Genomic DNA, 16,350 nt, shown 5'->3' with positions numbered 1-16,350 from the left:
ACAATAAACTATGGAAAATTCTGAAAGAGATGGGAATACCAGACCACCTGACCTGCCTCTTGAGAAATCTGTATGCAGGTCAGGAAGCAACAGTTAGAACTGGACATGGAACAACAGACTGATTCCAAATAGGAAAAGGAGTATGTCAAGGCTGTATATTGTCACCCTGCTTATTTAACTTCTATGCAGAGTACCTCATGAGAAACGCTGGGCTGGAAGAAGCACAAGCTAGAATCAGGATTGCTGGGAGAAATTCAATAACCTCAGATATGCAGCATCCTTATGGCAGAAAGCAAAGAAGAACTAAATAGCCTCTTGATGAAAGTGAAAGAGGAGAGTGAAGTTTGGCTTAAAGCTTATCATTCAGAAAACTAAGATCATGGCATCTGGTCCCATCACTTCATGGCAAATAGATGGGGAAACAGTGGCAGACCTTATCTTTTTGGGCTCCAAAATCACTGCAGATGGTGATTGTAGCCATGAAATTAAAAGACAAAATTAAAAGCTTACTCCTTGGAAGGAAAGTTAGGGCCAACCTAGACAGCATATTAAAAAGCAGAGACATTACTTTGTCAGCAAAGGTTCGTCTAGTCAAGGCTGTGGTTTTTCCAGTAGTCATGTATGGATATGAGAGTTGAACTATAAAGAAAGCTGAGCACTGAGGAATTGATGCTTTTGACCTGTGGTATGGCGAAAACTCTTGAGAGTCCCTTGGACTGCAAGGTGATTGAACCAGTCCATCTTAATGGAGATCGGTCCTGGGTGTTCATTAGAAGGACTGATGTTGAAGCTGAAACTCCAATACTTTGGCCACCTGATGCGAAGAACTGGCTCATTTGAAAAGACCCTGATGTGGGAAAGATTGAGGGCAGGAGGAAAAGGGGATGACACAGGATGAGATGGTTGGATGGCTTCACCAACTCATTGGACATGAGTTTGGGTAAACTCTGGGAGTTAGTGATGGACAGGGAGGCCTGGCGTCCTGGGGTTCATGGGGTCGCAGAGTCAGACACGACTGAGCGACTGAACTGAACCAAAAGCATTTTCTGTTCTACAAGACCCTATTCCCAGTCCTTTGACTAGATGTAGTAGGCTTTTCTTGGGACTTTTTTGGTCTATGGCTCTTGCCATTTCTGGGTTGCAGACTTCTCTAGCATCCAGTGTGAGATATAGGAGAGTCAAAACCCGCAGAATTCACCATTGTGTCATTTCTTAAGTCCCAAGGTTCCTCGTCACCTCACCTTCTTCTTACCATTTTACCTTCTCGTTTCCGCCTTTCTGAGTCGTCTTAGGTTTGTTGATTGTGTTTTATTCAGATTTAAAAGTGGATACTAGTGTGAAATGGGATCCCTTGAATACCTTGGGAAGTGAATGCTTTTGAAGAATGTTGACACCCCATCAGTCTCAGTTCTTTTAGGTCTCAGGCTTTCTTTTAGTCCTTTCACCTGCCCGTTCATTCTCATATTTCCCTCAATGATTACTTAAACCTTTTACTGCTATCCTCAGGCCCCTGCCTAAATTTCGTCCCCATTCATTTAAGTAGACCTTGCCTTAAAAAACAACAACAACAACAACAACAACAACTGAGATCATGGTAATGTGCTTTCCATCGAATTTCAGTGCTTCTGTCTACAAACTGGTTGTCTCTTTATCCAGTTTTCTGTCTTCTTCTGTCTCAGAGAATTAAAGTGCTCTTTCTTCATTGCAAGCCTTCTGCATGTGCCCTCGACCTTCACTGTATCTTTAGTCTATTTCTCTTACTTTTCACCTTTCCTTCAGCCTGAAATTATGGGTAAGTCTGATCTATCTGCAAAAATATCCAAGGTAATAATTTTTTATGATACACCACCTACTAAATTATTCCTTTGCCTTATGTTTGGGCATTTATTTTAATCCTCTTTAGTACTGCCTATCTATTAAACATTGGCATGTCTAAGGATTTAGCTCACAACCTGCTGAAGTTTTCACTTACAGACCTCCCTTGCCTGGTGTTTTTTATTTTCATAACTTCTTGTGTCACCTGTTTGTTGTGATTCTCACATTTAAGAGAGTAAATCTTGAATGATTTGCATTGTTACACAGCAGAAACCAACACAGAACTGTAAACCAGTGTTCCTCCGATTAAAAATGTATCAATTAATTTTTAAAAAAGTAGTCCTTTTGCCGGAGTTTCAGCATTGTATATATATGCCTTCCTTCTGGCTAACTTTACCTTCATTTGCAAAATATCTTGTTTTGTTCCAGAAAGGCTATAAGACAGTTCATGGGGGTATTGAAAGCAGAACAGGACATTATAGATTGAAGATGAGAAGAAAGAAAAAAAAGGGTGTGGATATAAAGTGGAGCCATGAGTGGGAGTGCTTCAAAATGCACACCACAAAAACCTACTTAAAGCTGATAATATACAGTGTATATGTTGCCATTCCTTTCTTCTATGCTCATAGTAGACACTGCAACATGATGATAATCATGTTCACTGAGCTCTTACATGACCTCAGACAGCACCCATTAAGCAGCAGCATTGACTGAACAGAGTTGGTATTTATAAACAAACCTGTTTCCCATCCCTGATGAATGAGTCACTAGGATAGCTCTTATCTTTCTTCCAACCATTATGAGAAACTTAATCTGTTACATAAATCATTATCCCTCAGGTAAAAGCAAGTCAGTAAGTCAGGACAAGCACAGATACTGCCTTAACTGTTGTTGTGGAAAGTTTTACATATTTAAAGCAAAGGAAGAAATAAGGAAACCCCTTATCTTCAGCCAGATTCAACTATTGTCAACATTTAATTATAGTTGTTCTTGGTAATAAGACCAGGGACCCTCATAGAGACAGTATATACATTGCTAACTATATGTTAGGTCAGTTCAGTCCAGTCACTCAGTCGTGTCTGACCCTTTGCGACCCCATGAATTGCAGCACTCCAGGCCTCCCTGTCCATCACCAACTCCCGGAGTTTACTCAGACTCCAGAATGGACTGGTTGGATCTCCTTGCAGTCCAAGGGACTCTCAAGAGTCTTCTCCAACACCACAGTTCAAAAGCATCAATTCTTCGGCACTCAGCTTTCTTCACCGTCCAACTCTCACATCCATACATGACCACTGGAAAAACCATAGCCTTGACTAGACAGACCTTTGTTGGCAAAGTAATGTCTCTGCTTTTTAATATGCTATCTAGATTGGTCATAACTTTCCTTCCAAGGAGTAAGCATCTTTTAATTTCATGGCTGTAATCACCATCTGCAGTGATTTTGGAGCCCAAAAAAATAGTCTGACACTGTTTCCACTGTTTCCCCATCTATTTCCCATGAAGTGATGGGACTGGATGCCATGATCTTCGTTTTCTGAATGTTGAGCTCTAAGCCAACTTTTTCACTCTCCTCTTTAACTTTCATCAAGAGGCTTTTTAGTTCCTCTTCAAACTCTTGCTTTTTCAGTGATCCAGCGGATGTTGGCAATTTGATCTCTGGTTCTCTGCCTTTTCTAAAACTAGCTTGAACATTTGGAAGTTCACAATTCACATACTGCTGAAGCCTGGCTTGGAGAATTTTGAGCCTTATGTTACTAATATGTACCAAGTTATCTGAAATTTTTAAAAAGTAGATAACACTTATGGAGTGTGTGCCATGCATTAGTTACTTTTTAAGTATTTAGCCACTTTAATTCTTACATTAGCCTTATAAGTGAGGATCCTGAGGCAAAGAGAAATGAGATGATTTGTCCCAAATCCCCATCGCTGTTAATGAGTGGTTTTGTGTTATTTGGATAAATATTCAGAGGTAGAATAGCTGAGTCATATACAAGTCCTGTTCCTAATTGAGAATTCTCTGAATTTTTACATAGCAGCTGCACTAATTTACAGTGTCATCAATAGTGTACAAAGATTCCAAGATTCCTTTTTTTCCACATCCTCTCCAGCACTTGTTCTTTCTTGTCTTTTTGATAATAGCTTTTTTCACATTTGTGTGTCTTCCCCATTCTACTGGTATGAGCGTTCTAACAGTTTGACCAAAGTGCTGAAGCCTTCTATTTAAGTTGCTTCACCCACCCCACTTTTAAATATCATTATGTTGAACATCAAAATAGTGTTATAACTTCTGTGTGAGTCATCATATATGATTTAGGAAACTCATGACAGGAAGGAAAGTCTTTGGTATTTATTCATGTGTCTGTTCTTTACATTGTCATTTCTTCTTTTCTAATGTTCCAATACTCCTTTTTTAGAAAAATTATTTCCTTTCTGTTTGAAGTATTTCTTTTAGCCATTCTTTAAGTCTCATAGTGACAAATTCCTTTAGTTTTCCGTCATCTGAAAACTGCTTGATTTCACCTTCTTTCCTGAGAGTTTCACTGAATATAGAATTTGTGGTTGAAAATTCTTTCTTTTTATCAGTTGAAAATGTCCCACTTATTGTTTCCATGGTTTTGCATGAGAAAATCTCTTTTAGTCAAATTTCTATTACCATGTAGGTAATGTTTCTTATGCTTATTTTCACTTAAGATTTTTTCTTTGCTTTCACTTTTCATAAATGTTATTTAATTTTGTTAATTTCATTAGTTTTCATTAATTTCATTAATTTACTTTCAGTTTTTAGGAATGTAGTTAGTTTTCTTTGAGTTTACCCTATTTGAGTGATTAAAAAAAAAACAAAAACTGGGTATTTTATATTAAAGAGAATTACTAATTTTTATTGTGATACTGTGATTGTGTCAGAATAAGACTTTATCTCTTTTTAGTGGAAGAAAGTCATAAGACACCTTGTCACTGTGTTGTAGTCCAGTTCTGGGACTTTTCATCAGTTTTCCTTCCTCTTTTGACCTGTGGAGCTCTCCTTTGATTATATGTTATGTTATTTTCAGCCTTTATAGTTGTACTTAGTGATGAAGAACAGGAAGATATTAGAAGTGGCTTTGCTCATTTTTTAATTATAATATATGGAATTTATTTGGATCTAAACTTAAATGATATAAAAGTAAAGTATGAGATGATTAAAAATTTGAAAATGATATTTTATATTAATTTTCAATGTGGTATTGTGACTGTCAAAATAAGACTTTATCTTTTAGAAATATCTCTTCATGGCAGATAGGTAGGGAAGAGTGGAAACAGTGACAGATTTTATTTTCTTGGGTGCCAAAATCACTGTGGATGGTGACCGCAGCCGTGAAATTGAAAGATGCTTGTTCCTTGGAAGAAAAATGATGGAATATATGGGCAGCAAGTAAAAAAGCAGAGACATCACTTTGCCAGTAAAGGACTGTATAATCAAAGCTATGGTTTTTTCTAGTAGTCATTTATGGATGTGAGACTTTGACCATAAAGAAGGCTGAGCACCACAGAATTGATGCTTTTGAATTGTGGTGCTGGAGAAGACTCTAGAGAATCCCTTGGACTGAGGGGAAATCAAACCAGTCAATCCTAAAAGAAATGAATCCTTAATATAATTGGAAGAATTGATACTGAAGCTCCAATACTTTGGCTTCCTGATGCAATGAGCTGATTCATTGGAAATGACCCTGGTGCTGCAAAAGTCTGAGGACAGGAGGAGAAGCAGGCAGCAGAGGATGAGATGATTGGATAGCATCACTGATTCAATGGACAGGAGTTTGAACAAACTCTGGGAGATAGTGGAGGACAGGGAAACCTGGTGTCCTATAGTTCCTGGGTTCGCAGAGTCAGACACAACTTAGCGACAGAACAACAAGTGTGATTTTGTGATTATGTCAAAATAAGACTTCACCTTTTAGAAGTATATACTAAAATATTTATAGATAAAATTATGAGATGTGTAGAATTTCAAAAATAATATGCATGGATTTGTACATAGGGCAAAAGTTGTCATTGGTTGATGGTTGTCAGGGCTGGGTGATAGATACATGGGATTTAGAGTATATTTGTACTGAAAGAGGAACTCCCCAGGTCAATAGCTGCCCAACACGCTACTGGAGATCAGTGGAGAAATAACTGCAGAAAGAATGAAGGGATGGAGTCAAAGCAAAAACAATACCCAGCTGTGGATGTGACTGGTGATAGAAGCAAGGTCTGATGCTGTAAAGAGCAACATTGCATAGGAACCTGGAATGTCAGGTCCATGAATCAAGGCAAATTGGAAGTGGTCAGACGAGATGGTGAGAGTGAACGTCGACATTCTAGGAATCAGCGAACTAAAATGGACTGGAATGGGTGAAATTAACTCAGATGACCATTATATCTACTACTGCAGGCAGGAATCCCTCAGAAGAAATGGAGTAGCCATCATGGTCAACAAAAGAGTCTGAAATGCAGTACTTTGATGCAGTCTTAAAAACGACAGAATGATCTCTGTTCGTCTCCAAGGCAAACCATTCAATATCACAGTAATCCAAGTCTATGCCCCAACCAGTAATGCTGAAGAAGCTGAAGTTGAACGGTTCTGTGAAGACCTATAAGACCTTTTAGAAGTAACACCCAAAAAAGATGTCCTTTTCATTATAGGGGACTGGAATGCAAAAGTAGGAAGTCAAGAAACACCTGGAGTAACAGGCAAATGTGGCCTTGGAATGCGGAATGAAGCAGGGCAAAGACTATTTTGCCAAGAAAATGCACTGGTCATAGCAAACACCCTCTTCCAACAACACAAGAGAAGACTCTACACATGGACATCACCAGATGGTCAACACCAAAATCAGACTGATTATATTCTTTGCAGCCAAAGATGGAGAAGCTCTATATAGTCAACAGAAACGAGACCAGGAGCAGACTGTGGCTCAGATCATGAAATCCTTATTGCCAAATTCAGACTCAAATTGAAGAAAGTACGGAAAACCGCTAGACCATTCAGGTATGACCTCAATCAAATCCCTTATGATTATACAGTGGAAATGAGAAATAGATTTAAGGGCCTAGATCTGATAGATAGAGTGCCTGATGAACTATGGAATGAGATTCATGACATTGTATAGGAGACAGGGATCAAGACCATCCCCATGGAAAAGAAATGCAAAAAAGCAAAATGGCTGTCTGGGGAGGCCTTGCAAATAGCTGTGAAAAGAAGAAGCGAAAAGCAAAGGAGAAAAGGAAAGATATAAGCATCTGAATGCAGAGTTCCAAAGAATAGCAAGAAGAGATAAGGAAGCCTTCTTCAGCGATCAGTGCAAAGAAACAGAGGAAAAGAACAGAATGGGAAAGACTAGAGATCTCTTCAAGAAAATTAGAGATACCAAGGGAACATTTCATGCAAACATGGGCTCGATAAAGGACAGAAATGGTATGGACCTAACAGAAGCAGAAGATATTAAGAGGAGGTGGCAAGAATACACAGAAGAACTGTACAAAAAAGATGTTCACAACCCAGATAATCACGATGGTGTGATCACTCATCTAGAGCCAGACATCCTGGAATGTGAAGTCAAGTGAGCCTTAGAAAGTATCACTACGAACAAAGCTAGTGGAGGTGATGGAATTCCAGTAGAGCTATTTCAACTCCTGAAAGACGATGCTGTGAAAGTGCTGCACTCAATATGCCAGCAAATTTGGAAAACAGCAGTGGCCATGGGACTGGAAAAGGTCAGTTTTCATCCCAGCCCAAAGAAAGGCATAGCCAAAGAATGCTCAAACTACCTCACAATTGCACTCATCTCATGCTAGTAAAGTAAAGCTCAAAACTCTCCAAGCCAGGCTTCAGCAGTACGTGAACCGTGAACTCCCTGATGTTCAAGCTGGTTTTAGAAAAGGCAGAGAAACCAGAGGTCAAATTGCCAACATCCGCTGGATTATGGAAAAAGCAAGAGAGTTCCAGAAAAACATCTATTTCTGCTTTATTGACTATGCCAAAGCCTTTGACTGTGTGGATCACAGTAACCTGTGGAAAATTCTGAAAGAGATGGGATTACCAGACGACCTGACTTGCCTCTTGAGAAATCTGTATGCAGGTCAGGAAGCAACAGTTAGAACTGGACATGGAACAACAGACTGGTTCCAAATAGGAAAAGGAGTACGTCAAGGCTGTATATTGTCGCCCTGCTTATTTAACTTCTATGCAGAGTACATCATGAGAAACGCTGGACTGGAAGAAACACAAGCTGGAATCAAGATTGCCAGGAGAAATATCAGTAACCTCAGATATGCAGATGACACCACCCTTATGGCAGAAAGTGAAGAGGAACTCAAAAGCCTCTTGATGAAAGTGAAAGAGGATAGTGAAAAAGTTGGCTTAAAGCCTAACATTCAGAAAACGAAGATCATGGCATCCGGTCCCATCACTTCATGGGAAATAGATGGGGAAACAGTAGAAGCAGTGTCAGACTTTATTTTTGGGGGCTCCAAATTCACTGCAGACGGTGATTGCAGCCATGAAGTTAAAAGACGCTTACTCCTTGGAAGAAAAGTTGTGACCAACCTAGATAGCATATTCAAAAGCAGAGGCATTACTTTGCCAACTAAGGTCCGTCTAGTCAAGGCTGTGGTTTTCCCTGTGGTCATGTATGGATGTGAGAGTTGGACTGTGAAGAAGGCTGAGCACCAGATAATGGATGCTTTTGAACTGTGGTGTTGGAGAAGACTCTTGAGAGTCCCTTGGACTGCAATGAGATCCAACCAGTCCATTCTAAAGGAGATCAGCCCTGGGATTTCTTTGGAAGGAATGATGCTAAAGCTGAAACTCCAGTACTTTGGCCACCTCATGCAAAGAGTTGACTCATTGGAAAAGATTCTGATGCTGGGAGGGATTGGGGGCAGGAGGAGAAGGGGACGACAGAGGATGAGATGGCTGGATGGCATCACTGACTCGATGGACATGAGTCTGAGTGAACTCCGGGAGATGGTGATGGACAGGGAGGCCTGGCGTGCTAGAATTCATGGGGCTGCAAAGAGTTGAACACGACTGAGTGACTGAACTGAACTTGTACATAAGAAATTCTTCATATTTAATAATTCATAAAATTTTAACAAGAATGTTTTGAACACAGTTATCAGGGAAGAAGGAAAGTTGCATGATAAATTTTCTTTGTGTTTAACGTACGAGTATGTGTGAAACCAACACCTTATAAGCCACTGTATTTTAATATATTTGCTTGTAAAATGAAGTATTCAATGTGCTTAGCATGTGTGCATTGATATGTTAGGAACCCCAGGGACTTCCTGGTAGTTGTTATGAAAGTTTTTTGTTTTTTTTTCTTGCAAGGACTAATATGCTTTCTTTGAGTTCTTCTCCTCTCTAGAACCTTAACAGTTTCCAGAGTTGCCTTTGCTGTGGGATCGGTATTTTAGTATGTTTGGAATTTATTCATTCTCATTTCTTTAACAGCTTTCAGTTCAGAATCAGGAATTTGAAACTAATGAGGATGGAATCCCGAAGATGGATCAGTTTCATTTGGTATGTGACCTTTTTGTCATTTACTTGTTAGAAACCTGTGATATAGGTGTGAGCAGTAGTATCAACTTATTTAACTGAAGAAATCCTCTAATTTTTTTAAGAATGCAAATAACGTTCCCAGTAAATAAGTATTGAAAAAATTTAAGTGCCCTACTTACACCATTGCCAGAAAATTATTGCTATAGATTACTACTGGAATTTTTAAAATAGATTATATATATAATCTGTGTAATAATTAAGGAAAAGCAGTAGTTTCTATATCTTCAAAGATAATATTTTATTAAAATTAGTGTTTTTCTACTTTTTATAAGTACCTAGCTGTATCTTTCAGAGAAGGCAATGGCACCCCACTCCAGTACTCTTGCCTGGAAAATCCCATGGACAGACGCGCCTAGTAGGCTGCAGTCCATGGGGTCGCTAAGAGTCGGACACAACTGAGCGACTTCACTTTCACTTTTCACTTTCATGCATTGGAGAAGGGAATGGCAACCCCCTCCAGTGTTCTTGCCTGGAGAATCCCAGGGAGAGGGGAGCCTGGTAGGCTGCCGTCTATGGGGTCACACAGAGTCAGACACGACTGAAGTGACTTAGCAGCAGCAGCAGCTGTATCTTTTCTTTGTCGTACATCTATGCTATTCATATTGCTTTGAGATATACATATGTATACAACCAACATATTTTGAGTCTGTTCTATATCAGGAATTGAACTAGGGTCTGCTTTTTAGGATTGAAACATTGAAGAAATTAATGATTTAGAAATATGAACAAGTAAACAACCAATATCTGTATATATAGAATTTTAAGAAAATAGTTTGGAGGAAGCAAATATTTAATTTGTCAGGAAAAGATGGAGGGAAGAAGCTATTGGTAAATGCCACCGCATAGTTATTTGAAGTGAATCTTCAAGGTTGAATTAGGATTTTATGAAAGTTAGAATGAGGTACAAGGCATTTCAGGTAAAGACAGTATCTGAACTAAGACATGAAAACATAAAAGTCTTTTGTAATGGAATCATCCCCAGTGTGACTAGATGTTAAGGGGTTAAATATGGCAGTAAACAAGTCTACAAAAGTATAATGATATTCCCTCGTGGTTCAGTGGTTACAAATCCTCCTACCATTTCAGGGGACGTGGGTTTGCTCCCTGCTCTGGGAAGATTTCACATATTGCAGGGCAGCTAAGGCTGTGGGCTGCAACAGCTGAAGGCCACGTGCCCTAGAGCCCTTGTTCTGCAACAAGAGAAGCCACCACAATGAGAAGTGCACACGTCACAACTAGAAAACAGCCCTTCTAGCACAAATAGAGAAAGGTCTCATGCAGCAGTGAAGATCCAGTGCAGCCAAAAAATAATAATAGTAATTTTTTTTTAAGTATAATCATCAGGCTGTACAAGTTCTCTTGCCAGTTTTTTTTTAAAGAAATTATTTATTTTATGTTTTACAACTGCTTTTATGGCTTTAAGAGCGATTTTAAGATTTATAGCAAAAGTGAATAGAAGGTAGAGATTTCCCATATATCTCCTTCTCTCTCATACATAGTTTATCCATTATCAACATTCCCTAGCGGAGTTATTTGTTGCAGGTGATAACCTCCACTGACATCGCTGTTGCCTTAAGTCCATCGTTTATATTAGGGCTTACTCTTAGTGTGGTACATTCTTAAAGTTTGAACACATGTATAATGCCATATATCTACCATTAATATACAGAGTATTTCCACTGCTATAAAAATCCTCTATACTCTACCTGTTCATTTCTACTTTCTCCAAACCCCTGAAGACTGATCTTTTTCTTGTCTCCATAGTTTTGACTTTTCCAGAATGTCATATAATTGGAACCATACAGTATGTAGCCTCTTAAAATTGGCTTTTTCCCACATAATCATATGCATGTAAGATTCCTTCACATCTTTTCATGGTTTGATAGTTCATTTATTATTAACCTTTTTCCATTATCTGTATGTACCACAGTCTATTTGTACGTTCACCTACCGAAGGACAGCTTGGTTGTTTCCAGGTTTTGACAAATTATGAATGAAACTGCAATAAACATCCATGTGCAGCTTTTTGTGTGGACATAAGTTTTTATTTCCTTGGAGTGCAATTGTTGGATTATATGGTAATAGTATTTTAAAATAGTATGGTTTTTAATAGTAGTTTTAAATAATATAGAATTGTCTTCTAAGTACCATTTTTGAGTTTTGGTTGCTATCAGCAATAAATGAGAGTTGCTCCACAGCCTTACTGCTATTCAGTCAGTATTTTGGATTGTGGCCATTCTTAGAGATGTATACTAGTATCTCATTGGGCTTCCCGGGTGACTTAGTGCTAGGGATTTGCCTCCCAATGCAGGAGACACAGGTTCTATCCCTGGGTTAGGAAGATCCCTTGGAGAAGGAAATGGCAACCCACTCCAGTCTCCTTACCTGGAAAATCCCATGATAGAGTCTAGCAGGCCACAGTGCATGAGGTCACAAATGAATCAGACACACCTTAGTGACTAAACAATAAAAACAAAACATACTAAAGGTACTATTGGAAGGCTGTTGCTGAACCAGGAAAGACACTGGGATTCTTTACCTCCAGAGGAGAATTCAATCTGGGGGCAGAGATGAGGCTTGATTGCTCAGAGCTTTTGTGTAATAAAGTTTTATTAAAGTATAAAAGATAGAGAAAACTTCTGACATAGACATCACAAGGGGGCAGAAAGAGTGCCCCCTTGCTCATGTTAGCAAGGGAGTTACATACTTTTTATGTAGCAGACGCAGGCAGATGCAAGTGTCTGCCTGTGTCTGCCTGCAATGCAGGAGACCTGGGTTCGATTCCTGGGTTGGCAAGATCCCCTGGAGAAGGAAATGGCAACCCACTCCAGTATTCTTGCCTGGAGAATCCCATGGACAGAGGAGCCTGGTGGGCTGCAGTCCACAGGGTCACAAAGAGTCAGACACGACTGAGTGATTCACTTTACATACTTGATAATTAGTTATTGCAATAAATCAAAGGAATATCTGGAGGTTGTAAAGATCTTACTAGACCCACTCCTATAATTTACATTTTAAGGTAATCTTAGCCAGAAGGTTTTCAGGAAGGAGAAATTGTCCTCAAGCAGGATAAATTGTTGTTCTATACTCCTTAGTTCAGTTCAGTTCAGTCACTCAGTTGTGTCCGACTCTTTGCGACCCCATGAATCGCAGCACGCCAGGCCTCCCTGTCCATCACCATCTCTCGGAGTTCACTCAGACTCACGTCCATCGAGTCTGTGATGCCATCCAGCCATCTCATCCTCTGTCGTCCCCTTCTCCTCCTGCCCCCAATCCCTCCCAGCATCAGAGTCTTTTCCAATGAGTCAACTCTTCGCATGAGGTGTCCACAGTACTGGAGCTTCAGCTTTAGCATCATTCGTTCCAAAGATCCCAGGGTTGATCTCCTTCAGAATGGACTGGTTGGATCTCATTGCAGTCCAAGGGACTCTCAAGAGTCTTCTCCAACACCACAGTTCAAACGCATCAATTCTTTGGTGCTCAGCCTTCTTCACAGCCCAACTGTCACATCCATACATGACCACAGGAAAACCATAGCCTTGACTAGATGGACCTTAGTCGGCAAAGTAATGTCTGCTTTTGAATATACTATCTAGGTTGGTCATAACTTTCCTTCCAAGGAGTAAGCGTCTTTTAATTTCATGGCTGCAGTCACCATCTGCAGTGATTTTGGAGCCCCCAAAAATAAAGTCTGACACTCTTTCTACTGTTTCCCATCTATTTCCCATGAAGTGATGGGACCAGATGCCATGATCTTCCTTTTCTGAATGTTGAGCTTTAACCAACTTTTTCACTCTTCTCTTTCACTTTCATCAAGAGGCTTTTGAGTTCCTCTTCACTTTCTGCCATAAGGGTGGTATCATCTGCATATCTGAGGTTATTGGTATTTCTCTCAGCAATCTTTATTCCAGCTTGTGTTTCTTCCAGTCCAGCGTTTCTCATGATGTACTCTGCATAGAAGTTAAATAAGCAGGGCGACAATATACAGCCTTGAAGTACTCCTTTTCCTATTGGAACCAGTCTGTTCCATGTCCAGTTCTAACTGTTGCTTCCTGACCTGCAGACAGATTTCTCAAGAGGCAGGTTAGGTGGTCTGGTAATCCCATCTCTTTCAGAATTTTCCACAGGTTATTGTGATCCACACAGTCAAAGGCTTTGGCATAGTCAATAAAGCAGAAATAGATGTTTTCAGGAACTCCCTTGCTTTTCCATGATCCAGCGGATGTTGGCAATTTGGTCTCAGGTTCCTCTGCCTTTTCTAAAACCAGCTTGAACATCAGGGAGTTCACGGTTCACGTACTGCTGAAGCCTGGCTTGGAGAATTTTGAGCATTTCTTTACTAGCATGTGAGATGAGTGCAATTGTGCGGTAGTTTGAGCATTCTTTGGCATTGCCTTTCTTTGGAATTGGAATGAAAACTGACCGTTCCCAGTCCTGTGGCCACTACTGAATTTTCCAAACTTGCTGGCATATTGAGTGCAGCACTTTGACAGCATCATCTTTCAGGATTTGAAATAGCTCTACTGGAATTCTATCACCTCCACTAGCTTTGTTCATAGTGATGCTTTCTAAGGCTCACTTGACTTCACATTCCAAGATGTCTGGCTCTAGATTAGTGATCACATCATCACGATTATCTGGGTCATGAAGATCTTTTTTGTACAGTTCTTCCATGTATTCTTGCCACCTCTTCTTAATATCTTCTGCTTCTGTTAAGTCCAGATCATTTCTGTCCTTTATCGAGCCCATCTTTGCATGAAATGTTCCCTTGGTATCTCTAATTTTCTTGAAGAGATCTCTAGTCTTTCCCATTCTGTTCTTTTCCTCTATTTCTTTGCATTGATCGCTGAGGAAGGCTTTCTTATCTCTTCTTGCTATTCTTTGGAACTCTGCATTCAGATGCTTATTTTTTTCCTTTTCTCCTTTGCTTTTCGCCTCTCTTCTTTTCACAGCTATTTGTAAGGCCTCCCAGACAGCCATTTTGCTTTTTTGCATTTCTTTTCCATGGGGATGGTCTTGATCCCTGTCTCCTGTACAATGTCACAAACCTCATTCCACAGTTCATCAGGCACTCTGTCTGTCAGATCTAGACCCTTAAATCTATTCCTCACTTCCACTGTGTAATCATAAGGGATTTGATTTAGGTCATACCTGTATGGTCCAGTGGTTTTCCCTACTTTCTTCAATATAAGTCTGAATTTGGCAATAAGGAGTTCATGATCTGAGCCACAGTCAGCTCCTGGTCTTGTTTTTGTTGACTGTATAGAGCTTCTCAATCTTAGTACAGAGTTTAAACTGAGTTGTTTGTTGTGTAATCATCAGTTATAGATACATCAGGCTTAAAGATTAAAAATGTTTTATGTGACTAAGACTAAGGAATGTAGAGGAAAAAAAGTTTGTCCTTTCCTCTTCCTTGAGAATTCCAGACCCCTATCTCCTCAAGAATCCCAGACCCCTCTCTCCTTGGGGATCCCCAGAATTCTTAATCAATCTGCCTATGAATTGACTCTGTCACTATCTTAAACATTTTAACTATGTTTAAAAACATACTCTGTAGAGTACAGTATGGGCATTGACATTCATTCAGTTACCAGATGTAAACTGAATACCTGCTCTATCACTGTGCTCATTGTTGGGGATGAAATGAGAAAGTAAAATTTCTGGTCTTATATTCCTTAGAGGACACTAGCAGTAAATAGGTGATTTTTATTCCAGATAAAATGTGCTCTGATTGGAGTCATCCACAGGGAACAAAAAAGAAAAAACATACTTTGGGAGGTGGAATTAATGGAAGAAGAACATGATAGTGTTATTAACATGTGATAACAAAATAATGTGCTTTGAAATTGTGGTACATTATAAATTCTGACCTCCATAATGATGATCATGGTAATGTTCGTGGTGGTGGATGTGTTTCAAGAGATCATTTCAGAAGTGAAACCAAAAGCAGTTGACCAAGTAAAGGAGGCTATCGTTTCAGACAGAGGCACTTATATGTAAAATTTTCATTGTCAAATTCTGACTACTACCCTAAGAAAAGGGAAAATGGAAAGTAAAAAAATATTAGGTGTTTTTTGGGAATTTCACTTGTTTTTGATAAATGTTTCAGTTGTGATTCTTTTATTTTCCCTTCTGCATTAACCCCCCTGTCATTTGATTCCATTGTTTTAATACTAGATTAATCCCTTTCCAATAAAAACTAGTTGATTTTGGTAAAAAGCTTTAAAAAATGGGAAAAATTGATTTTAGCTCTATATCATTAATTGAGATTATTTTTGAATTGGGTACTCCTTATTACAAGTTTGTCCTTTTACTCATTTTGATTTTATTTTTGCTTTGTAACATCTCTTTTTTTCCTGCAGGATGATAATGTCAAATCCCTCCTCTGTAGTTTGATCTGTTGTAGAAGTTCAATGACTGCCGAGCAGGTTTTGAATGCTGACTGTTTCTTGCTACCAAAGGGAAAATCAGTGCCAAACTCAGAGAAAGATACTGAATACATCCTCAAAAAAGAGGAAGAAGAATTAAAGGTGAAGAACTTGGATAAAAATAAGGAAAAGACAAGAAATGGTGAAGCCAGCTTTGATTGATAGATTAGTATTCTTTTGTTGTTGCAGATGTTCCTTTTAAAACCTTTGTTTAGTTTGGTTAAATAAACAAAAAATCTGGAAGTGTTCTGGAGCTAGTTGGGTTGTATCTTTGGTATTCTAGTTGTAAAAAATAAAAGATGTTTGGCTATGCAAAAAAAAATGTATACTTTGAAATTTCATTTAACTGGAGTTATTAAGGAAGGATTTTCTGTCTGTAGTTACTTTTTGAAATTGCATAATCAGACTATATTACTTGTAATAGAAAAGGTTATTAGATTGTTGGACAGGTTCTATACAGAGTTACAGTATGTAGGCCAGTTCACGATGAAGGGTGATACTTTTGTTTAACAGATGGTAGTTGGC

At 39.1% G+C, this 16,350-nt stretch overlaps 1 protein-coding gene across 3 annotated transcripts in view; it reads left to right on the top strand.

Annotated features, from left to right (window-relative positions):
- The window catches only part of STK31 (serine/threonine kinase 31), a 93,043-nt gene extending 76,896 nt beyond the window's left edge, over positions 1 to 16,147 (top strand). For all 3 annotated transcript variants that reach the window (XM_027968673.3, XM_042248671.2, XM_042248672.2), the window contains exons 23-24: positions 9,290 to 9,358; positions 15,760 to 16,147. In XM_027968673.3, coding sequence (XP_027824474.2) covers positions 9,290 to 9,358; positions 15,760 to 15,987 — 297 coding nt within the window. In that variant the 3' untranslated portion in view covers positions 15,988 to 16,147. The remainder of the gene's footprint in view (positions 1 to 9,289; positions 9,359 to 15,759) is intronic.
- The last annotated feature ends 203 nt before the right edge of the window (positions 16,148 to 16,350 follow it).

The sequence above is a fragment of the Ovis aries genome, chromosome 4 (genome assembly GCF_016772045.2).
Source record: "Ovis aries strain OAR_USU_Benz2616 breed Rambouillet chromosome 4, ARS-UI_Ramb_v3.0, whole genome shotgun sequence".
In the NCBI taxonomy this organism is placed as follows: Eukaryota; Metazoa; Chordata; class Mammalia; order Artiodactyla; family Bovidae; genus Ovis; species Ovis aries.
Note: the sequence above shows the minus strand (reverse complement) of the source record. Positions and strands in the feature narration are given on the sequence as shown.